Source organism: Oncorhynchus clarkii, chromosome 17 (genome assembly GCF_045791955.1).
Source record: "Oncorhynchus clarkii lewisi isolate Uvic-CL-2024 chromosome 17, UVic_Ocla_1.0, whole genome shotgun sequence".
In the NCBI taxonomy this organism is placed as follows: Eukaryota; Metazoa; Chordata; class Actinopteri; order Salmoniformes; family Salmonidae; genus Oncorhynchus; species Oncorhynchus clarkii.
The window spans coordinates 82368270-82395157 of record NC_092163.1 but is presented as its reverse complement, the minus strand read 5'-3'; the positions used below and the strand labels follow the sequence as shown (position 1 = coordinate 82395157).

Sequence of the window (26888 nt, the reverse complement as noted above, 5' to 3'; positions counted from 1 at the left end):
GAAATTGATATTTCACATAGATTTTCCTAACATGATGACTGCAGTGAACAACATAAAAGCTTATCAGGTTCTGATCATTTTACTATGCTACTTCACCCCCGATTGCTAATCAATCAGTTATTTAATTCTCCAGGCTCCTCTTTGTCATCAACAACCTTGCAATGAGTGACATGTACAGTATCCATTGCGATTTTCCCTGGACATTTATGACCTACTTATGAGCAAAACTTGATATGGACCTTCCCATTTTGTCCCTAATGTCTCTGTTACATACTTTTTTGACCATCGCCCACTGTCCTGGTACTACGTCCTCGGGAGTTATTCACTGTCCTGGTATTACGTCGTGTCCCCCCCTCTGGAGTTATTCCCCACGCCTCTTTTACTTGTCTGTCTGCTTCCTACTACTGCATTAGAGTGTTGTATGCAATAGTTAAGCTTTGTGTCACTCATAAAGTGAACGTCTGCTTTTCTCAAATCTAACGTGCCTGGTAGTGACATGGGTCGACCTGTGACGACCCCAAACTCACTCAACCCTGTGGTTTCGTTATGTGTTGCCCGTATACTACATAATACCTTAGGCAATGCATCTGGCCATTCTATCCCTTCTTGATGCATCTTTGAAAGTCTCTCTTTCAAAACTCGATTTGTGCATTCTACCTGTCCACTCTGGTTGAGGATGGTAAAGGGCAGTGTAGTTGCCAGTCTATGTTCAGAAGACGAGCTACCTCCTGACTTTTCCTGTGTAATGAGTGCCTTGGTCGGAATCTATTTGCTCTGGAAATCCCATCTGGAATGATTCCTCAAATCAGAATTTTAGCTGTGTGTTGTGCAGTTCCTTACTTAGTAGGGTAGGCTTCAACCCATCGTGAGAAACGATCAACAACGACCAGCACATCTTCCTGTCCTTTACATTTGGGCAGCGTGATATAATCAAGCTGTAGATGTCTGAAGGCTCCTGGTGAGGCAGGCGTCATCGTGTCTGTACTTCACTTGTCCCTTGGTGTTGTTTTCCATACAAATGTTGTAATTCGCCACAACAGCCTCAGCCAATTTCCAGGATTCCACCGTTTGCCCACGAAACGATAAAGTATCTTGTCCACACCATTGTGTCCCAAAGAGTGGATCTGTGTCACCAAGTAGGGTAGGAGTGCATTTGGCGCTACACATCTCTGGTTGTATTTCCACACACCTTCTTGATTGAGTTTGCATCCTGTAGCCATCCATTCCCACACTTCAAATTGTGGTGCACTGCGTGGAATGTCTCTAATGTGTTGCAATGTATCCAAGGTGCAACTCCTAATCAGTTTAGGTGACAGAAGTGTTCTCTTGGCAGCCTCCTAGGAAGCTCTGTCAGCCAGATCATTACGTTTACTTTCTTCTGTAAATGTTTTTTCCATGAGCTTTCATTTTCAAAATCGCAACTTGTCCAGGTAACTGGAGAGCATTCGATAGAGTCATCATTCTTCGCATGAGCTCCCAGTGATGTCATGAATCCTCTGTTTTTCCATATTTTTCTAAAATCATGGTTAACACCGAAAACATACCGAGAGTCTGTGTGGATATGAGTTGTTTTTCCTTCAGCCTGTTTGCATGCTTCTGTCAAAGCCACCATTTACACCTGTGCTGATGTTCCTGCAGTTAACATGCCTTTCACTATCACATTGTCCATTGTGGTAACTGTCCAGCCTGCCTTCCTCACACCCTCCTCCACAGTGCTTGAACCGTCTGTGTAGAAGACAGGGTTTTCCAACGGATGACTCTTAACTTCTTATGGTATAGGGGACGCTTGGCCAAAAGCCAGGGAAAATGCAACACGGCAAATTCTAATAAAATGATATAAAAATCTAACTTTCATTAAATCACACATGTAAGATACTAACTTAAAGCTACACTCGTTGTGAATCCAGCCAACATGATTTTTGATCAGATTTTTAAAAGGCTTTTCGGCGAAAGCATAAGAAGCTATTATCTGATGATAGCACAAAAGTAAACAAAGAGGGTAGCATATTTCAACCCTGCAGGCACTACACAAAACACATAAATAAAATATAAAACATGCCTTACCTTTGACGAGCTTCTTTTGTTGGCACTCCAATATGTCCCATAAACATCACAATTGGTCCTTTTGTTCGATTAATTCCGTCCATATATATCCAAAATGTCAATTTATTTGGCGCGTTTGATCCAGAATAAAACAGCTTCCAAATTGCGCAACGTCACTACAAAATATCTCAAAAGTTGCCTTAAATTTGCCAAAACAATTCAAACCACTTTTGTAATACAACTTTAGATATTTTTTAAACATGAACCTCTTGAATCTAGGGGACACTATTTTCATTTTTTTTTTGAAAAATAACGTCCCCAAAGTAAACGGCTATTTTGTCAGGACAAGATGCTAGAATATGCATATAATTGACAGCTTAGGATAGAAAACACTCTGAAGTTTCCGTACCTCTTTGCCAATAACAGCACAGTGCAGAAAGTATTCAGACCCTTTAACTTTAAAGTTACAACTTTATAAAAAAATGTTTACTAAATACATGTTTTTCCTCCTTAATCAACACACAATAATAACAATAATAACACCCATAATGACAAAGTATTTTATTTTTTGCGAATGTACAAAAATTATAATAACAGAAATACCTTATTTACAAAAGTATTCACACGCTTTCCTATGACATTTCAAAATTGAGCTCAGGTGCATCCTGTTTCCATTGATCATCCTTGAGATGTTTCTACAACTTGATTGGAGTCCACCTGTAGTTATTTCAATTGATTGGACATGATTTGGAAAGGCACGAACCTGTCTATATAAGGTCCGACAGTTGATAGTGCATGTCAGAGCAAAAAAATGTCTGCAGCATTGAAGCTCCCCAAGAACACAGTGGCCTACATCATTCTTAAATGGAAGACGTTTGGAACCACCAGGACTCTTCCTAGAGCTGGCCGCCAGGCCAAACTAAGCCACTCAGCTGCCACCACCATGCTTCACCAGAAGAATGGTTCCAGGTGTCCTCCAGATGTGACGCTTGGCATTCAGGACAAAGAGTTAAAGAGTTAAATCTTATCAGACCAGAGAATCTTGTTTCTCATGGTCTGAGTCTTTAGATGACAAACTCCAAGCGGGCTGTCATGTGCCTTTTACTGAGGAGTGGCTTCTGTCTGGCCATTCTACCATAAAGGCTTGATTGGTGTAGTAACGCAGGGATCTTTGTCCTTCTGGAAGGTTCTCCCATCTCCACAGAGGAACTCTGGAGCTCTATCAGAGTGATCACCTCCCTGACCAAGGACCTTCTACCCCGATTGCTCAGATTGGCCTGGCAGCCAGCTCAAGGAAGAGTCTTGATAACTAAAAAGAAAAAATAAACCACTCAACGATCATCATCGGAAACATGTTGCACCTGAGCTCAATTTTGAGTCTCATAGCAAAAGGTCTGAATACTTATGTAATTTTTTGCAAAAATGTCTAATAACCAGTTTTCGCTTTGTCATTATAGAGTTTTGTGTGTAGATTGAGGAAAGTGTTTAGTGTAATCAATTTTAGAATAAGGCTGTAACTAATCCATTATTCTTAGATATACATGTATAGTTATTTGGGATTAGAGAGAGATAGAGATCTAAGAAGAACCACACTCCCAAACAACACCAAACAACACCAAACACTACCACACAACACCAAACCAAACCACACCACACAAACACCACACAACACCAAACAACACCACACAACACCAAACACAAAACACCAAACAACACCAAACCACTCCACAAAACCACTCCACAAAACAACACTAAACCACATCAAACACCAAACAACACTGCACAACACCAAACCCCACACAACACCAAACAACACCAAATAGAACCAAACCACTCCACAAAACAACACAAAACCACTCCACAAAACAACACAAAACCACTCCACAAAACAACACAAAACCACTCCACAAAACAACACAAAACCACTCCACAAAACAACACCAAACAACACCAAACCACTCCAAAAAACAACACAAATCCACTCCACCAAACAACACCACACCAAACAACACCAAACAACACAAAACAACAACACACAACAACAACACACAACAACACCAAACAACACAAAACAACAACACACAACACCAAACAACACAAAACAACAACACACAACAACAACACACAACAACACCAAACAACACAAAACAGCAACACACAACAACACCAAACAACACCACACAACACCAAACAACACAAAACAACAACACACAACAACACCAAACAACACAAAACAACAACACACAACAACACCAAACAAAGCTTGAATGTTCTTATTTGATGCAGAGGAAATAAGTATTGTACCCGTAAAATATATTCTCATATAAACCTTCATATCTTTGAAGGGATCTTTTTCAGGGGCTATCACATTGCGTGCTGATCACACTGCAGGCGGTGCTTGTCATGTCACATTGCGTGCTGATCACATTGCGTGCTGATCACATTGCGTGCTGATCAGACTGCAGGCGGTGCTTGTCATGTCACACTGCGTGCTGATCACATTGCGTGCTGATCACATTGCGTGCTGATCAGACTGCAGGCGGTGCTTGTCATGTCACACTGCGTGCTGATCACATTGCGTGCTGATCACATTGCGTGCTGATCACACTGCGTGCTGATCAGACTGCAGGCGGTGCTTGTCATGTCACACTGCGTGCTGATCAGACTGCAGGCGGTGCTTGTCATGTCACACTGCGTGCTGATCAGACTGCAGGCGGTGCTTGTCATGTCACACTGCGTGCTGATCAGACTGCAGGCGGTGCTTGTCATGTCACACTGCGTGCTGATCAGACTGCAGGCGGTGCTTGTCATGTCACACTGCGGCAGCGATTCCAAATAGCTTTACTCGAGCAGATCTGGTGTGACTGGCTGATTGGCTGACTTGAGGTTCGCTGTCTGTCTCCCCAGCGCAGTGTCAAGACAAGCTGTTCCGTTATGTAGTACACCCCGCCGGACCTGGGTTCAAATACCGTTTGAAATATTTTCAAATACTTTGTCTGTGCTTTCTTGAGCTTGCCTTGCTTAATGGACCAATAGAATAGTAGCAAAACGGCAAATCTGACAGTCCAGATAGGCTGGAGCAAACATTACTAAAGTATATTACATTTTTTAAATAGTATTTGAACCCAGGCCAGGTCTGCAACCCACCTGGAGCACAGCATATGCCTGGGTATGAACACTAGAGCTCTATCTATCTGACTGTGTGGTGGAGGGGGGGGAGCTATCTCAGAAATGAAGCAAAACAGTGAGTATGTATGAGGTGATTCCACACAAACAACTGTCAAAACCATAATTTGTTTTCGTATGGAAGGTCTTCAGGTCTATGGAAGGTCTTCAGGTCTATGGAAGGCCGTTCAGGTCTTTAGAACACGTCAAATTAATTTTTATTTTGACTCTTCACAAAACGAAATGTTATTATATAATGCTGTGTGCACTGAAGTGGCAAGGCAAGCACCACGCTGTAATAAGAGACAAAGATGTTGGTAATAAGCCCATTATTTGTTCGCCCGAATGGCAAAACGGCAGTGAGCATTTGAATAAAGATCCGGATCTAACAAACAGGATTAAAAATAATTGCTATGTAGTTGTCACGCCCTGACCTCAGTTATCTTTGTTTTCTTTATTGTTTTTGGTTAGGTCAGGGTCTGACGAGGGTGGGTATGTGTGTTTTTGCCTGTCTAGGGTTTTTTTTGTATATTAGTGGTTTTTCGGCATGTCTAGGTAAATGTAGGTCTATGGTGGCCTGAATTTGTTCCCAATCAGAGACAGCTGTTTATCGTTGTCTCTGATTGGGGATCCTATTTAGGTTGCCATTTTCCATGTTGGTTTTGTGGGTTATTGTCTATGTCTAGTTGCATGTCAGCACTCGTTGTTATATAGCGGCACGTTTGTTTTGTTTCTTTGTTAGTTTGTTTAGTGTTTTATTCTTCATTAAAAGAAGCATGTATTCATCTCACGCTGTGCCTTGGTCTCATCGTTATGACGAACGTGTAGTCCAGTCCAACATCTTCCCCGACAGAGGAGAAAGGATGATGGTCCTGTTGCCAGCCAGCCAGGGACACCAGTAGTGAGAGTTTGTGGTGCAGACTTAGACTCTCTCCTCTCCACCTGGTAGGAGCGGCCTGCCTTGTTAGTGATAGGGGAGTGGGAAAGTGTGAGGTCAAAAGAGGAAAGGAAAGAAATGAATCGAAGTCAGACGTTGTGAGATTGAAGTCACCCAGTAAAATGAGCTAATCAAGGTGTCAAGCCTATTGAGGAACTCTCCAGGGGCACCTGGCGGGCGATAGATGACAACAATGTTAAGCTTGAAAAATATGAAAATAGCTATGCTTCAATTTACTCGGACAGTAATTTTTTTGTTGTTGCTGATATTTAGAAAGTTTGCATAGAAAATAGATTTGCCTACTGCGGTTTGTTTCCGTTTAACTATCGTGCCAATATAATGAGCTATAATGGCCTTCTTCTTCTGTTCCTTAGCCTAATTTAATAATCTGGCTATCTCTGGCGTCTCTATGCTCGCAAAAACCTTTCAGATTCCTAGCGATTCCACCAGCTGTGTCGATTTCCCGCAGCCCTGACGCTCTGCAATCCATGCTAACACATTTAGCTATCGGCATGTATTTTAGCTACAACATGTTAGCTACTACATGTCCTCTCTCTAACCATTGGCTTTCAGTTCATTCAAGATGGCACATGTGGGTTGGCCACGCCACTAACCACACCCATACCTGCAGCCTTAAAGACCTACTGCATGGTAGGCACTATCACCACCACACAGGGTGCTGACATAGTCATGATAAAGTACATCAAAGCATTATTTTCATTCATCATCTCCTTTCTTTTAGGGGCATTTCATTTTTCAAGTTATGCTTTCATTGGTTAATGTATGTTACAGTGTTGTTTCCTCCGTTTGGTGGATACAGTATCCTCTAAAGTAAACTTGCTTTCAGCAAAACATTTCATCAAATGACCTTCTTCGTTTTCTCTCCCTCCCCCAGTTAGTAATAGCAGACTCTTTGCCTCTCCGTCCACTCTAGTTATGGCGCTGAGGATTTGCATGGGTAATTAGACTAGGGCTGCATCGCAAATGGCACCTTATTCTCTATGTGCACTGGTCAAAAGTAGTGCACTACATAGGGAATAGGGTGACATATTGTACGCAACCTTAGTCCTTACTTCATTTACTAGCCCAGCGTTCTGCCAGATGATCCAGCATGGGATCTGTTCTGACCCATTTTTACATAACGCCTAATGCTAGAATATGTCTGGCATGTTTTCCTCCCTCTGTCTCTGTCTCCGTCCCTCTTCTCTCCTCTCCATTACTTTCTTCATTCGAGAGGAGAGGAGAGGAGGAGGATAGAGAGAGGGAAGAGGAGAAGGAGAGAGGTGGAGAGAAGGGAAAGAGGGGGCGAGAAGGGGATAAAAGGAGGAAAGGAGAGGAGAAAAGAGGGAGGAGAGAAAGAGTGAGGGAGGAGAGGACGGAGGGAAGAGAGAAGGACGGAGGGAGGAGGAATGGAGGGAGGGAGGTAGGAATGGAGGGAAGAGGAATAGAGGGAGGGAGGAGAGAAGGAGGGAGGAGGAATGGAGGGAATGCTGCTGGCCTAGCCATTGCATGTCTACATCAGTGAAATGTTACTGTTACCAGTTGTGACAGTAATCTAATGCCTAACAGGCTTGTGCGTGCTTTACTCACCAACAGGAAGACAGAGAGGGGGAAAAGATGACCATTCATTTTAACAGATGATTTCATCCGCTGAATCTTAAGTCTAAGATGGAACCAGGGAAAAAGGCTAGCAAACTGACTCATACATAAGACACAACAACAGAGATAATTTAGTAGTAATTCATTGAACCTATAGGGGTCATCAATCATTTATCAATTAGAACACTGACTCTCGTAATCAATTCTAATAGAAGTCTTAGATTGATAGGAGATCATTTTTCAATACTAATTTCAGATTGAAAAAAAAGCTCTCGTAGACTAATATAGGAAATAATTATTCAACCAATCATATCCCATAACCAACATAATGGCCTGATATGGTCTGATATCCTGATATCAATACCTCCTGATATCAATACCTCCTGATATCAATACCTCCTGATATCAATACCTCCTGATATCAATACCTCCTGATATCAATACCTCCTGATATCAATACCTACTGATATCATTACCTCCTGATATCATTACCTCCTGATATCAATACCTCCTGATATCAATACCTCCTGATATCAATACCTCCTGATATCAATACCTACTGATATCATTACCTCCTGATATCAATACCTCCTGATATCAATACCAAACCCTTGTAAAACTATGTGGCAGATCCTGACCCTATTTGTGTTTATTTAGGAATGTGACTGATCAAATCCCAGTGATCAAAGTACCTCAGGGCTTGAGAAAGAAATAATTTAACTGTTTGAAAGTAGAAAGGGATATCGGTGAACAAATGTCGTGGTCCAGACCACTATGGTGTCATTATGCTGTGGTAAAGACCACTATGGTGTCATTATGCTGTGGTAAAGACCACTATGGTGTCATTATGCTGTGGTCCAGACCACTATGGTGTCATTGTGCTGTGGTCCAGACCACTATGGTGTCATTATGCTGAGGTCCAGACCACTATGGTGTCATTATGCTGTGGTCCAGACCACTATGGTGTCATTATGCTGAGGTCCAGACCACTATGGTGTCATTAAACACTATGGTGTCATTATGCTGTGGTAAAGACCACTATGGTGTCATCATGCTGTGGTCCAGACCACTATGGTGTCATTATGCTGAGGTCCAGACCACTATGGTGTCATTAAACACTATGGTGTCATTATGCTGTGGTCCAGACCACTATGGTGTCATTATGCTGTGGTCCAGACTAATATGGTGTCATTATGCTGTGGTCCAGACCACTATGGTGTCATAAAACACTATGGTGTCATTATGCTGTGGTCCAGACCACTATGGTGTCATTATGCTGTGGTCCAGACCACTATGGTGTCATTATGCTGTGGTCCAGACCACTATGGTGTCATTATGCTGTGGTCCAGACCACTATGGTGTCATTATGCTGTGGTCCAGACCACTATGATGTCATTATGCTGTGGTCCAGACCACTATGATGTCATTATGCTGTGGTCCAGACCACTATGGTGTCATTATGCTGTGGTCCAGACCACTATGGTGTCATTAGGCTGTGGTCCAGACCACTATGGTGTCATTATGCTGTGGTCCAGACCACTATGGTGTCATTATGCTGTGGTCGAGACCACTATGGTGTCATTAGGCTGTGGTCCAGACCACTATGGTGTCATTATGCTGTGGTCCAGACCACTATGGTGTCATTAGGCTGTGGTCCAGACCACTATGGTGTCATTATGCTGTGGTCCAGACCACTATGGTGTCATTATGCTGTGGTCCAGACCACTATGGTGTCATTATGATGTGGTCCAGACCACTATGGTGTCATTATGCTGTGGTCCAGACCACTATGGTGTCATTATGCTGTGGTCCAGACCACTATGGTGTCATTAGGATGTGGTCAAGACTATGGTGCAGTATTCTGAAGCTGGGGTGGTCTGCTGGAGATGAACCGTAGCTGGGGTAGTCTGCTGGGGGGGGACCGTAGATGGGGTGGTCTGCTGGAGATGAACCGTAGCTGGGGTAGTCTGCTGGGGGGGGACCGTAGATGGGGTGGTCTGCTGGAGATGAACCGTAGATGGGGTGGTCTGCTGGGGGGGGGACGGTAGCTTGGTTGGTCTGCTTAGGAGGGCCTGAATAGGAGGGACCATAGCTGGGGTGGTCTGCCTGGGGGGGACCGTAGCTGGGGTGGTCTGCTGGGGAGGGATCGTAGCTGGGGTGGTCTGCTGGGGAGGGACCGTAGCTGGGGTGGTCTGCTGGGGGGGACCGTAGCTGGGCTGGTCTGCTGGGGGGGACCGTAGCTGGCCTGGTCTGCTGGGGGGGAACGTAGCTGGGGTGGTCTGCTGTGGGGGACCGTAGCTGGGGTGGTCTGCTTAGGAGGGACCGTAGCTGGGGTGATCTGCTGGCGGGGACCGTAGCTGGGGTGGTCTGCTTAGGAGGGACCGTAGCTGGGGTGGTCTGCTGTGGGGGACCGTAGCTGGGGTGGTCTGCTGGGGGGTACCGTAGCGGGGGTGGTCTGCTGGGGGGGGACCGTAGCTGGGGTGGTCTGCTGGGGGGGGGGGACCGTAGCTGGGCTGGTCTCCTGGGGAGGGACCGTAGCTGGGCTGGTCTCCTGGGGAGGGATCGTAGCTGGGGTGGTCTCCTGGGGAGGGATCGTAGCTGGGGTGGTCTCCTGGGGAGGGACCGTAGCTGGGGTGGTCTGCTGGGGGGGTTGGGCCGTAGCTGGGCTGGTCTCCTGGGGAGGAACCGTAGCTGGGCTGGTCTCCTGGGGAGGGACCGTAGTTGGGCTGGTCTCCTGGAGAGGGACCGTAGCTGGGGTGGTCTCCTGGGGGGGGACTGCACTATGTCAAACCCAGATGACATCGTATCTGACTGCACTAAAACCCAGATGACATCAGATCTGACTGCACTATGTCAAACCCAGATGACATCAGATCTGACTGCACTATTTAAAACTGCACTATTTAAAACCCAGATGAAATCAGATCTGACTGCACTATTTAAAACCCAGATGACCCAGATGACATCAGATCTGACTGCACTATGTCAAACCCAGATAACATCAGATCTTACTGCACTATTTAAAACCCAGATGACATCAGATCTGACTGCACAATTTAAAACCCAGATGACATCAGATCTGACTGCACTGTTTAAAACCCAGATGACATCAGATCTGACTGCACTGTTTATAACCCAGATGACATCAGATCTGACTGCACTATTTAAAACCCAGATGACATCAGATCTGACTGCACTATTTAAAACCCAGATGACATCAGATCTGACTGCACTATTTAAAACCCAGATGACATCACTATGTCAAACCCAGATAACATTAGATCTTACTGCACTATGTCAAACCCAGATGACATCAGATCTGACTGCACAATTTTTAAACCCAGATGACATCAGATCTGACTGCACTGTTTAAAACCCAGATGACATCAGATCTGACTGCACTATTTAAAACCCAGATGACATTGTGCTCCATTGTGCTCCCGGCGCCGACAGAGATGGCCGCCTCGCTTCGCGTTCCTAGGAAACTATGCAGTTTTTTGTTTTTTTACGTGTTATTTCTTACATTAGTACCCCAGGTCATCTTAGGTTTCATCACATACAGTCGAGAAGAACTACTGAATATAAGATCAGCGTCAACTCACCATCAGTACGACCAAGAATACGCTTTTCGCGACGCGGATCCTGTGCTCTGCCTTACAAACAGGACAACGGAGTGGATCCCATGCAGCGACCCAAAAAAACGACTCCGAAAAAGAGGGAAACGAGGCGGTCTTCTGGTCAGACTCCGGAGACGGGCACACCGTGCACCATTCCCTAGCATTCTTCTTGCCAATGTCCAGTCTCTTGACAACAAGGTTGATGAAATCCGAGCAAGGGTAGCATTCCAGAGGGACATCAGAGACTGTAACGTTCTTTGCTTCACGGAAACGTGGCTTACTGGAGAGACGCTATCCGAAGCGGTGCAGCCAACAGGTTTCTCCACGCATCGCGCAGACAGGAAAAAACATCTTTCTGGTAAAAAGAGGATGCATGCGCAGACCAGCTGGCCGGTGTGTTTACGGACAAATTCAATCAATCCCTATACCAGTCTGCTGTTCCCACATGCTTCAAGAGGGCCACCATTGTTCCTGTTCCCAAGAAAGCTAAGGTAACTGAGCTAAACGACTACCGCCCCGTAGCACTCACTTCCGTCATCATGAAGTGCTTTGAGAGACTAGTCAAGGACCATATCACCTCCACCCTACCTGACACCCTAGACCCACTCCAATTTGCTTACCGCCCAAATAGGTCCACAGACGATGCAATCTCAACCACACTGCACACTGCCCTAACCCATCTGGACAAGAGGAATACCTATGTGAGAATGCTGTTCATTGACTACAGCTCGGCATTCAACACCATAGTACCCTCCAAGCTCGTCATCAAGCTCGAGACCCTGGGTCTCGACCCCGCCCTGTGCAACTGGGTACTGGACTTCCTGACGGGCCGCCCCCAGGTGGTGAGGGTAGGCAACAACATCTCCTCCCCGCTGATCCTCAACACTGGGGCCCCACAAGGGTGCGTTCTGAGCCCTCTCCTGTACTCCCTGTTCACCCACGACTGCGTGGCCACGCACGCCTCCAACTCAATCATCAAGTTTGCGGACGACACAACAGTGGTAGGCTTGATTACCAACAACGACGAGACGGCCTACAGGGAGGAGGTGAGGGCCCTCGGAGTGTGGTGTCAGGAAAATAACCTCACACTCAACGTCAACAAAACTAAGGAGATGATTGTGGACTTCAGGAAACAGCAGAGGGAACACCCCCCTATCCACATCGATGGAACAGTAGTGGAGAGGGTAGCAAGTTTTAAGTTCCTCGGCATACGCATCACAGACAAACTGAATTGGTCCACTCACACAGACAGCATTGTGAAGAAGGCGCAGCAGCGCCTCTTCAACCTCAGGAGGCTGAAGAAATTCGGCTTGTCACCAAAAGCACTCACAAACTTCTACAGATGCACAATCGAGAGCATCCTGGCGGGCTGTATCACCGCCTGGTACGGCAACTGCTCCGCCCTCAACCGTAAGGCTCTCCAGAGGGTAGTGAGGTCTGCACAACGCATCACCGGGGGCAAACTACCTGCCCTCCAGGACACCTACACCACCCGATGTCACAGGAAGGCCATAAAGATCATCAAGGACATCAACCACCCGAGCCACTGCCTGTTCACCCCGCTATCATCCAGAAGGCGAGGTCAGTACAGGTGCATCAAAGCTGGGACCGAGAGACTGAAAAACAGCTTCTATCTCAAGGCTATCAGACTGTTAAACAGCCACCACTAACATTGAGTGGCTGCTGCCAACACACTGACACTGACTCAACTCCAGCCACTTTAATAATGGGAATTGATGGGAAATGATGTAAATATATCACTAGCCACTTTAAACAATGCTACCTTATATAATGTTACTTACCCTACATTATTCATCTCATATGCATACGTATATACTGTACTCTATATCATCGACTGTATCCTTATGTAATACATGTATCACTAGCCACTTTAACTATGCCACTTTGTTTACATACTCATCTCATATGTATATACTGTACTCGATACAATCTACTGTATCTGCCTATGCTGCTCTGTACCATCACTCATTCATATATCCTTATGTACATATTCTTTATCCCCTCACACTGTGTACAAGACAGTAGTTTTGGAATTGTTAGTTAGATTACTTGTTGGTTATTACTGCATTGTCGGAACTAGAAGCACAAGCATTTCGCTACACTCGCATTAACATCTGCTAACCATGTGTATGTGACAAATAAAATTTGATTTGATTTGACATCAGATCTGACTGCACTGTTTATAACCCAGATGACATCAGATCTGACTGCACTATTTAAAACCCAGATGACATCAGATCTGACTGCACTATGTTAAACCCAGATGACAGCAGATCTGACTGCACTATTTAAAACCCAGATGACATCAGATCTGACTGCACTATGTCAAACCCAGATGACATCAGATCTGACTGCACTATGTCAAACCCAGATGACATCAGATCTGACTGCACTATGTCAAACCCAGATGACATCAGATCACTCTGGAAATGTTGGTTGTTTTGTTAAATATATGGAATTAGAGTGACAGAGTGTGCAGATGTGTGTTTCTCTTTGAAATCACTGTTTACTGGGATCTGGGCTCTGGGATGTGTCAGGGCTGAAAGGACCTGTCTGTCAGTAAGATGCTCAGTAATTAAAAGTGTGTGTGTGTGTGTGTGTGTGTGTGTGTGTGTGTGTGTGTGTGTGTGTGTGTGTGTGTGTGTGTGTGGCAGGATGCTTAGTAATTAACCACATAGAAGAGGCATCAAACCCAACTCTCAGCGATACCAGAACAATGTGTTGGCTGTCTCATTATATTTAGGATGAACAATGTGTTGACTGTCTCATTATATTTAGGATGAACAATGTGTTGACTGTCTCATTATATTTAGGATGAACAATGTGTTGACTGTTGACTGTCTCATTGGTGTCTCTGAGAGGTCTTTGGCCTGGTTTGCTAACTACCTCTCTCAAAGCGTGCAGTGTTTAAAGTCAGAAAATCTGCTGTCTCAGCCACTGCTTGTCACCAAGGGAGTACCCCTAGGCTCAATCCTAGGCCATACGCTTTTCTTAATGTATATCAACAACTTAGCTCAGGCAGTAGGAAGCTCTCTCATCCATTTATATGCAGATTATGCAGTCTTATACTCAGCGGGCCCCTCCAACGGATTTTGTGTTAAACACTCTACAACACAGCTTTCTTATTGTCTAACAAGCTTTCTCTGCCCTTAATAACCTTGTTCTGAACACCTCCAAAACAAAGGTCATGTGGTTTGGTAAGAAGAATGCCCCTCTCCCCACCGGTGTGATTACTACCTCTGAGGGTTTAGAGCTTGAGGTAGTCACCTCATACAAGTACTTGGGAGTCTGTTTAGAAGGTACACTGACCTTCTCTCAGCACATATCAAAGCTGCAGGCTAAAGTTAAATCTAGACTTGGTTTCCTTTATCGTAATCGCTCCTCTTTCACCCCTGCTGCCAAACTAACCCTGATTCAGATGACCATCCTACCCATGCTAGATCACAGAGACGTAATTTATAGATTGGCAGGTAAGGGTGCTCTCGAGTGGCTAGATGTTCTTTACCATTCAGCCATCAGATTTGACACCAATGCTCCTTATAGGACACATCACTGCACTCTATACTCCTCTGTAAACTGGTCATCTCTGTATACCCTTCGCAAGACCCACTGGTTGATGCTTATTTATAAAACCCTCTTAGGCCTCACTCCTCCCTATCTGAGATATCTACTGCAGCTCTTATCCTCCACATACAACACCCGTTCTGCCAGTCACGTTCTGTTAAAGGTCCCCAAAACACGAACATCACTGGGTCGCTCCTCTTTCAGTTCGCTGCAGATAGCGACTGGAACGAGCTGCAACAAACACTCAAACTGGACAGTTTTATCTCAATCTCTTCATTCAGACTCAATCATGGACACTCTTACTGACAGTTGTTTCTGCTTTGTGTGATGTATTGTTGTCTCTACCTTCTTGCCCTTTGTGCTGTTGTCTGTGTCCAATAATGTTTGTACCATGTTTTGTGCTGCTACCATGTTGTTGTCATGTTTTGTGCTGCTACCATGTTGTTGTCATGTTTTGTGCTGCTACCATGTTGTTGTCATGATGTTGTGTTGCTACCATGCTGTTGTCATGTTGTGTTGCTACCATGTTTTTGTCAGTCAGTGTTGCTACCATGTTGTTGTCATGTTGTGTTGCTACCATGCTGTGTTGTCATTTGTTGCTGCCTTGATATGTTGTTGTCTTAGGTCTCTCTTTATGTAGTGTTGTCTCTCTTGTTGTGATGTGTGTTTTGTCCTATATCTATATTAAAAAAATTAAAATAAAAAAATTATCCCAGGCCCCACGTCCCCGCAGGAAAACTTTTGAAATTTGGGAGGCCGTCATTGTCTATAAGAATTTCTTCTTAACTGACTTGCCTAGTTAAATAAAGATTAAATTAAATTTAAATTATAGATATAATGAAAAATGTGTTGACTGTTGACTGTCTCATTATAGATAGGATCAACAATGTGTTGACTGTCTCATTATAGATAGGATCAACATTGTGTTGACTGTCTCATTATAGATAGGATCAACAATGTGTTGACTGTCTCATTATAGATAGGATAAACAATGTGTTGACTGTCTCATTATAGATAGGATAAACAATGTGTTGACTGTCTCATTATAGATAGGATAAACAATGTGTTGACTGTCTCATTATAGATAGGATAAACAATGTGTTGACTGTCTCATTATAGATAGTATAAACAATGTGTTGACTGTTGGATGTCTCATGATAGATAGGATAAACAATGTGTTGACTGTCTCATTATAGATAGGATAAACAATGTGTTGACTGTTCACTGTCTCATTATAGATAGGATAAACAATGTGTTGACTGTCTCATTATAGATAGTATAAACAGTGTGTTGACTGTTGGATGTCTCATGATAGATAGGATAAACAATGTGTTGACTGTCTCATTATAGATAGGATAAACAACGTGTTGACTGTTGACTGTCTCATTATAGATAGGATAAACAATGTGTTGACTGTCTCATTATAGATAGGATAAACAATGTGTTGACTGTCTCATTATAGATAGTATAAACAATGTGTTGACTGTTGGATGTCTCATGATAGATAGGATAAACAATGTGTTGACTGTTGACTGTCTCATGATAGATAGGATAAACAATGTGTTGACAGTCTCATTATAGATAGGATAAACAATGTGTTGACTGTCTCATTATAGATAGGATAAACAATGTGTTGACAGTTGACTGTCTCATTATAGATAGGATAAACAATGTGTTGACTGTCTCATTATAGATAGTATAAACAATGTGTTGACTGTCTCATTATAGATAGGATAAACAATGTGTTGACTGTCTCATTATAGATAGGATAAACAATGTGTTGACTGTCTCATTATAGATAGGATAAAAAATGTGTTGACTGTCTCATTATAGATAGGATAAACAATGTGTTGACTGTTGACTGTCTCATTAGATATAGGATAAACAATGTGTTGACTGTCTCATTATAGATAGGATAAACAATGTGTTGACTGTCTCATTATAGATAGGATAAACAATGTGTTGACTGTCTCATTATAGATAGGATCAACAATGTGTTGACTGTTGACTGTCTCATTAGATATAGGATAAACAATGTTTTTGCAGTCTCAATATAGATAGGATCAACAATGTGTTGACTGTCTCATTATAGATAGGATAAACAATGTGTTGACTGTCTCATTATAGATAGTATAAACAATGTGTTGACTGTTGGATGTCTCATGATAGATAGGATAAACAATGTGTTGACTGTCTCATTATAGATAGGATAAACAACGTGTTGACTGTTGACTGTCTCATTATAGATAGGATAAACAATGTGTTGACTGTCTCATTATAGATAGGATAAACAATGTGTTGACTGTCTCATTATAGATAGGATAAACAATGTGTTGACTGTCTCATTATAGATAGTATAAACAATGTGTTGACTGTTGGATGTCTCATGATAGATAGGATAAACAATGTGTTGACTGTTGACTGTCTCATGATAGATAGGATAAACAATGTGTTGACAGTCTCATTATAGATAGGATAAACAATGTGTTGACTGTCTCATTATAGATAGGATAAACAATGTGTTGACTGTTGACTGTCTCATTATAGATAGGATAAACAATGTGTTGACTGTCTCATTATAGATAGGATAAACAATGTGTTGACTGTCTCATTATAGATAGGATAAACAATGTGTTGACTGTCTCATTATAGATAGGATAAACAATGTGTTGACTGTTGACTGTCTCATGATAGATAGGATAAACAATGTGTTGACAGTCTCATGATAGATAGGATAAACAATGTGTTGACTGTTGACTGTCTCAGTACAGATAGGATAAACAATGTGTTGACAGTCTCATTATAGATAGGATAAACAATGTGTTGACTATCTCATTACAGATAGGATCAACAATGTGTTGACTGTATCATTATAGATAGGATAAACAATGTGTTGACTATCTCATTACAGATAGGATAAACAATGTGTTGACTGTCTCATTATAGATAGTATAAACAATGTGTTGACTGTTGACTGTCTCATGATAGATAGGATAAACAATGTGTTGACAGTCTCATTATAGATAGGATAAACAATGTGTTGACTGTCTCATTATAGATAGGATAAACAATGTGTTGACTGTCACATTATAGATAGGATCAACAATGTGTTGACTGTTGACTGTTTCATTATAGATAGGATAAACAATGTGTTGACTGTTGACTGTCTAATTATAGATAGGATAAACAATGTGTTGACCGTCTCATTATAGATAGTATAAACAATGTGTTGACTGTCTCATTATAGATAGTATAAACAATGTGTTGACTGTTGGATGTCTCATTATAGATATGATAAACAATGTGTTGACTGTCTCATTATAGATAGTATAAACAATGTGTTGACTGTCTCATGATAGATAGGATAAACAATGTGTTGACTGTCTCATTATAGATAGGATAAACAATGTGTTGACTGTTGACTTGTTTCATGATAGATAGGATAAACAATGTGTTGACTGTTGACTGTCTCATTATAGATAGGATAAACAATGTGTTGACTGTCTCATTATAGATAGGATAAACAATGTGTTGACTGTCTCATTATAGATAGGATAAACAATGTGTTGACTGTCTCATTATAGATAGTATAAACAATGTGTTGACTGTTGGATGTCTCATGATAGATAGGATAAACAATGTGTTGACAGTCTCATTATAGATAGGATAAACAATGTGTTGACTGTCTCATTATAGATAGGATAAACAATGTGTTGACTGTTGACTGTCTCATTATAGATAGGATAAACAATGTGTTGACTGTCTCATTATAGATAGGATAAACAATGTGTTGACTGTCTCATTATAGATAGGATAAACAATGTGTTGACTGTCTCATTATAGATAGGATAAACAATGTGTTGACTGTTGACTGTCTCATTATAGATAGGATAAACAATGTGTTGACAGTCTCATGATAGATAGGATAAACAATGTGTTGACTGTTGACTGTCTCAGTACAGATAGGATAAACAATGTGTTGACAGTCTCATTATAGATAGGATAAACAATGTTTTTGCAGTCTCAATATAGATAGGATCAACAATGTGTTGACTGTCTCATTATAGATAGGATAAACAATGTGTTGACTGTCTCATTATAGATAGTATAAACAATGTGTTGACTGTTGGATGTCTCATGATAGATAGGATAAACAATGTGTTGACTGTCTCATTATAGATAGGATAAACAACGTGTTGACTGTTGACTGTCTCATTATAGATAGGATAAACAATGTGTTGACTGTCTCATTATAGATAGGATAAACAATGTGTTGACTGTCTCATTATAGATAGGATAAACAATGTGTTGACTGTCTCATTATAGATAGTATAAACAATGTGTTGACTGTTGGATGTCTCATGATAGATAGGATAAACAATGTGTTGACTGTTGACTGTCTCATGATAGATAGGATAAACAATGTGTTGACAGTCTCATTATAGATAGGATAAACAATGTGTTGACTGTCTCATTATAGATAGGATAAACAATGTGTTGACTGTTGACTGTCTCATTATAGATAGGATAAACAATGTGTTGACTGTCTCATTATAGATAGGATAAACAATGTGTTGACTGTCTCATTATAGATAGGATAAACAATGTGTTGACTGTCTCATTATAGATAGGATAAACAATGTGTTGACTGTTGACTGTCTCATGATAGATAGGATAAACAATGTGTTGACAGTCTCATGATAGATAGGATAAACAATGTGTTGACTGTTGACTGTCTCAGTACAGATAGGATAAACAATGTGTTGACAGTCTCATTATAGATAGGATAAACAATGTGTTGACTATCTCATTACAGATAGGATCAACAATGTGTTGACTGTATCATTATAGATAGGATAAACAATGTGTTGACTATCTCATTACAGATAGGATAAACAATGTGTTGACTGTCTCATTATAGATAGTATAAACAATGTGTTGACTGTTGACTGTCTCATGATAGATAGGATAAACAATGTGTTGACAGTCTCATTATAGATAGGATAAACAATGTGTTGACTGTCTCATTATAGATAGGATAAACAATGTGTTGACTGTCACATTATAGATAGGATCAACAATGTGTTGACTGTTGACTGTTTCATTATAGATAGGATAAACAATGTGTTGACTGTTGACTGTCTAATTATAGATAGGATAAACAATGTGTTGACTGTCTCATTATAGATAGTATAAACAATGTGTTGACTGTCTCATTATAGATAGTATAAACAATGTGTTGACTGTTGGATGTCTCATTATAGATATGATAAACAATGTGTTGACTGTCTCATTATAGATAGTATAAACAATGTGTTGACTGTCTCATGATAGATAGGATAAACAATGTGTTGACTGTCTCATTATAGATAGGATAAACAATGTGTTGACTGTTGACTTGTTTCATGATAGATAGGATAAACAATGTGTTGACTGTTGACTGTCTCATTATAGATAGGATAAACAATGTGTTGACTGTCTCATTATTGATAGGATAAACAATGTGTTGACTGTCTCATTATAGATAGTATAAACAATGTGTTGACTGTCTCATTATAGATAGGATAAACAATGTGTTGACTGTCTCATTATAGATAGTATAAACAATGTGTTGACTGTCTCATTATAGATAGGATAAACAATGTGTTGACTGTCTCAATATAGATAGGATAAACAATGTGTTGACAGTCTCAATATAGAAGGCAGGTTGACGGGATAACAGGCTAGTTTATAACATGAATAATAACCTGACACTGGATGGAAAACCATGATGTAGTCAATCTCCAGCCTCACACGTCTGTGAATGAAGACCTATGAAACTAAAACAGATATGTACTGTGAAGAGACATAACAACAACATGACAGTTAGTTGGGATATGTACTGTGAAGAGACATAACATGACAGTTAGTTGGGATATGTACTGTGAAGAGACATAACAACAACATGACAGTTAGTTGGGATATGTACTGTGAAGAGACATAACATGACAGTTAGTTGGGATATGTACTGTGAAGAGACATAACAACAACATGACAGTTAGTTGGGATATGTACTGTGAAGAGACATAACATGACAGTTAGTTGGGATATGTACTGTGAAGAGACATAACATGACAGTTAGTTGGGATATGTACTGTGAAGAGACATAACATGACAGTTAGTTGGGATATGTACTGTGAAGAGACATAACATGACAGTTAGTTGGGATATGTACTGTGAAGAGACATAACAACAACATGACAGTTAGTTGGGATATGTACTGTGAAGAGACATAACATGACAGTTAGTTGGGATATGTACTGTGAAGAGACATAACATGACAGTTAGTTGGGATATGTACTGTGAAGAGACATAACATGACAGTTAGTTGGGATATGTACTGTGAAGAGACATAACAACAACATGACAGTTAGTTGGGATATGTACTGTGAAGAGACATAACATGACAGTTAGTTGGGATATGTACTGTGAAGAGACATAACATGACAGTTAGTTGGGATATGTACTGTGAAGAGACATAACATGACAGTTAGTTGGGATATGTACTGTGAAGAGACATAACAACAACATGACAGTTAGTTGGGATATGTACTGTGAAGAGACATAACAACAACAAGACAGTTAGTTGTATTTCAAAGGTCAAGAATGGAAACTGCTTTCCCTCATCTCATCTACAGATACACTAAGGATCCCCTGGGGCACTGAGGTAGGGCTAAATTATCTCACTCCATGTTTATTGAGGATACGTTCCAAATCACACCCTATTCCCGATATACAGCCCTACTTGAGATCAGAGCCCTAGTCCCTATATAGTGCACTACTTTAGACCAGAGCCCTATTCCCTACATAGTGCACTACTTTAGACCAGAACCCTATTCCCTATATAGTGCACTACTTTAGACCAGAGCCCTAGTCCCTATATAGTGCACTACTTTAGACCAGAGCCCTATTCCCTACATAGTGCACTACTTTAGACCAGAACCCTATTCCCTATATAGTGCACTACTTTAGACCAGAACCCTATTCCCTATATAGTGCACTACTTTAGACCAGAACCCTATTCCCTATATAGTGCACTACTTTAAACCAGAACCCTATTCCCTATATAGTGCACTACTTTAGACCAGAACCCTATTCCCTATATAGTGCACTACTTTAGACCAGAGCCCTATTCCCTATATAGTGCACTACTTTAGACCAGAACCCTATTCCCTATATAGTGAACTACTTTAGACCAGAACCCTATTCCCTAAATAGTGCACTACTTTAGACCAGAACCCTATTCCCTATATAGTGCACTACTTTAGACCAGAACCATATTCCCTATTTAGTGCACTACTTTAGACCAAAAACCTATTCCCTATATAGTGCACTATTTCAGACCAGAGCCCTATTCCCTATATAGTGCACTACTTTAGACCAGAACCCTATTCCCTATATAGTGCACTACTTTAGACCAGAACCATATTCCCTATTTAGTGCACTACTTTAGACCAAAAACCTATTCCCTATATAGTGCACTATTTCAGACCAGAGCCCTATTCCCTATATAGTGGTGCTACTATAGACCAGAGCCCTATTCCCTATATAGTGCACTACTTTAGACCAGAACCTTATTCCCTATATAGTGGTACTACTATAGACCAGAGCCCTATTCCCTATATAGTGGTACTACTTTAGACCAGAGCACTATTCCCTATATAGTGGTACTACTATAGACCAGAGCCCTATTCCCTATATAGTGCACTACTTTAGACCAGAGCCCTATTCCCTATATAGTGCACTACTTTAGACCAGAACCTTATTCCCTATATAGTGGTACTACTATAGACCAGAGCCCTATTCCCTATATAGTGGTACTACTTTAGACCAGAGCCCTATTCCCTATATAGTGGTACTACTATAGACCAGAGCCCTATTCCCTATATAGTGCACTACTTTAGACCATAGCCCTATTCCCTGTTGTTCCTTCCTCTTCCTCGGTAGGTGCCTGGGTTTGTCTCTTCCTCGTGATTTCCCTTCCTCTTCCTCGTGGTGTCCCTTCCTGTTCCTCGTGGTGTCCCTTCCTGTTCCTCGTGGTGTCCCTTCCTGTTCCTCGTGATTTCCCTTCCTGTTCCTCGTGGTGTCCCTTCCTGTTCCTCGTGGTGTCCCTTCCTGTTCCTCGTGGTGTCCCTTCCTGTTCCTCGTGGTGTCCCTTCCTGTTCCTCGTGGTGTCAATTCCTGTTCCTCGTGATTTCCCTTCCTGTTCCTCGTGGTGTCCCTTCCTGTTCCTCGTGATTTCCCTTCCTGTTCCTCGTGGTGTCCCTTCCTGTTCCTCGTGATTTCCCTTCCTGTTCCTCGTGGTGTCCCTTCCTGTTCCTCGTGATGTGTTTGTAAAACTGTACGCACGTGAAGGAGCATTAAAACTCTGCCTGAAACCGTCCATCGTTCACCTTTCATGGTGACAATAACACCTTTATTCGCTGTAAACTTCGCAAGTTTTGGAATTAGGCCAATACTTTATCTAAAGGAAATAGCAATGGTGAACTTGAGCAAATGTCCCTGGAGGTGTTGGCAGAATGTTGTACACTTTTACATTTGGAAAATTGTCAGGGACCTTGTCAATATCATTTTGCTTTTAGTTTTTCCTGAACCTGAATATTCTGCACTGCCCATGAATTCTGAAACATTATCTAGTTATGTTTTGGTTTACTTGAAGAAATGTAAAACTACAGTAGGCCTACTTACAATGTTACCCTACACAATTATCAAAAATAATAACAGTTCATTCTACTGAACATTATGAACTGCGCACCCTTTCGATTGCATAGAGCAAAATTAAATGATTAAATGATGTAATAGCCAATCTAATAGGCCCAATTAAATGATGTAATATCCAATCTAATAGACCCAATTAAATGATGTAATATCCAATCTAATAGCCCCAATTAAATGATGTAATAGCCAATCTAATAGGCCCAATTAAATGATGTAATATCCAATCTAATAGGCCCAATTAAATGATGTAATAGCCAATCTAATAGGCCCAATTAAATTATGTAATAGCCAATCTAATAGGCCCAATTAAATTATGTAATATCCAATCTAATAGGCCCAATTAAATGATGTAATAGCCAATCTAATAGGCTCAATTAAATGATGTAATAGCCAATCTAATAGGCCCAATTAAATGATGTAATATCCAATCGAATAGCCCCAATTCAATGAAGTCATAGCCAATCTAATAGGCCCAATTAAATGATGTAATAGCCAATCTAATAAGCCCAATTAAATTATGTAAAAGTCAATATAATAGGCCCAATTAAATGATGTAATAGCCAATCTAATAGGCCCAATTAAATGATGTAATAGCCATTCTAATAGGCCCAATTAAATGATGTAATAGCCAATCTAATAGGCCCAATTAAATGATGTAATAGCCAATCTAATAGGCCCAATTTAATGATGTAATAGCCAATCTAATAGGCTCAATTAAATGATGTAATAGCCAATCTAATAGGCCCAATTAAATGATGTAATATCCAATCGAATAGCCCCAATTAAATGAAGTCATAGCCAATCTAATAGGCCCAATTAAATGATGTAATAGCCAATCTAATAGGCCCAATTAAATGATGTAATAGCCAATCTAATAGGCCCAATTAAATTATGTAATATCCAATCTAATAGGCCCAATTAAATGATGTAATATCCAATCTAATAGCCCCAATTAAATGATGTAATAGCCAATCTAATAGGCCCAATTAAATGATGTAATATCCAATCTAATAGGCCCAATTAAATGATGTAATAGCCAATCTAATAGGCCCAATTAAATTATGTAATAGCCAATCTAATAGGCCCAATTAAATTATGTAATATCCAATCTAATAGGCCCAATTAAATGATGTAATAGCCAATCTAATAGGCTCAATTAAATGATGTAATAGCCAATATAATAGGCCCAATTAGAGTTGAGATGACAGGAAATGCAAAGGTTTAGTATATTTGAGGTTTAAAAAGTAAACGATGGGGAGGAGCCAGCCCATGTGATGCTTTGTAGGTTAGCAGTAAAACCTTGAAATCAGCCCTCTGCCTCGACAGGTAGCCAGTGTAGAGAGGCTATCCCTGGAGTAATATAATCACATTTTATTTTTATTTTATTTATTAGTTTATACAGTAGGTCTATAATAAGAGACATTATATAGTAGATACAGAATAAGAGACATTATATATTAGATACAGAATAAGAGACATTATATAGTAGATACAGAATAAGAGACATTATATAGTAGATACAGAATAAGAGGCATTATATAGTAGATACAGAATAAGAGACATTATATAGTAGGTACAGTAGGATTCCTTATGGTCTTATGGTCGTGTTATACAGTGTCTGTAGATTCAGTACATTGTATAAATTGGTAGGTACAGGACATTGTATAGATAGGTAGGTACAGGACATTGTATAAATTGGTAGGTACAGGACATTGTATAAATTGGTAGGTACAGGACATTGTATGAATTGGTAGGTACAGGACATTGTATAAATTGGTAGGTACAGGACATTGTATAAATTGGTAGGTACAGGACATTGTATGAATTGGTAGGTACAGGACATTGTATAAATTGGTAGGTACAGGACATTGTATAAATTGGTAGGTACAGGACATTGTATAAATTGGTAGGTACAGGACATTGTATAAATTGGTAGGTACAGGACATTGTATAAATTGGTAGGTACAGGACATTGTATAAATTGGTAGGTACAGGACATTGTATAAATAGTTAGGTACAGGACATTGTATAGATAGTTAGGTACAGGACATTGTATAAATTGGTAGGTACAGGACATTGTATAAATTGGTAGGTACAAGACATTGTATAGATAGTTAGGTACAGGACATTGTATAAATTGGTAGGTACAGGACATTGTATAAATAGTTAGGTACAGGACATTGTATAAATTGGTAGGTACAGGACATTGTATAAATTGGTAGGTACAGGACATTGTATAGATTGGTAGGTACAGGACATTGTATAGATAGGTAGGTACTGCACGTTGTGGAAGTGCTCTTCATCGCTCTACATCTATATTGGGCTTGTCAAGAACACTCCTCAACCATGAAGTTACTGTACATACAGCAGCCTGCAGGAGCCACTTATTGTCCTGCCAAGTACACACACACACACACGCATACGCACACGCACGCACACGCGTGCAAACACGCACACGCACACACACACACACACGCATACGCACACACACACACGCACACATGCGCACGCGCACGCACACACACACACACACACGCATACGCACACACACACACACGCACACATGCGCACGCGCACACACACACACACACACACACACACACACACACACAGACACACACACACACACACACACACACACACACACACACACACACACATTATTGCTTGACGAGGACAGCAATGGAGTTGTAAAGAGAACAGATCTGGGACCAGGTTTTACTGTCCAGGACAGTGATGGAGTTGTAAAGAGAACAGATCTGGGACCAGGCTTTACTGTCCAGGACAGCAATGGAGTTGTAAAGAGAACAGATCTGGGACCAGGCTTTACTGTCATTGCTGTACTTTATGGTTGTGTTAATGCATATGTACTGTTATTGTTGTGATAATGCGTATTTACTGTTATTGTTGTGATAATGCATATTTACTGTTATTGTTGTGATAATGAATACTTGAAGTCCTCTTTTAGAGCCTAAAGGTGAGAATTAGAGATCACATCACAATATGTAGTCCATAAAGTCCAGAACACCTCTGGGATTAAATCTCCATGATATGAATCTAATTTCACACATGAGCTGAAGTGTGTGTGTGTGTGTGTGTTTGTGTGTGTGTGTGTGTGTGTGTGTGTGTGTTTCTTAAAGTGTGTACATCACTACCTAGATTATATACAGCCTACAATTCCTCTC

General features: G+C 41.1%; 1 protein-coding gene across 1 annotated transcript; it reads right to left on the bottom strand.

Annotated features, from left to right (window-relative positions):
- Positions 1-9562: 9562 nt before the first annotated feature.
- On the bottom strand, positions 9563-10546 carry LOC139369524 (uncharacterized). Its single transcript, XM_071108765.1, has one exon. The coding sequence runs from the start codon at positions 10544-10546 to the stop codon at positions 9563-9565; it is 984 nt and encodes a 327-aa protein (XP_070964866.1).
- Between the last annotated feature and the right edge of the window lie 16342 nt (positions 10547-26888).

What these genes read in the sequence shown, in the direction of transcription:
- LOC139369524 (XM_071108765.1), bottom strand. Translation starts at nt 10,546, where the DNA reads ATGTCATCTGGGTTTGACATAGTGCAGTCCCCCCCCAGGAGACCACCC.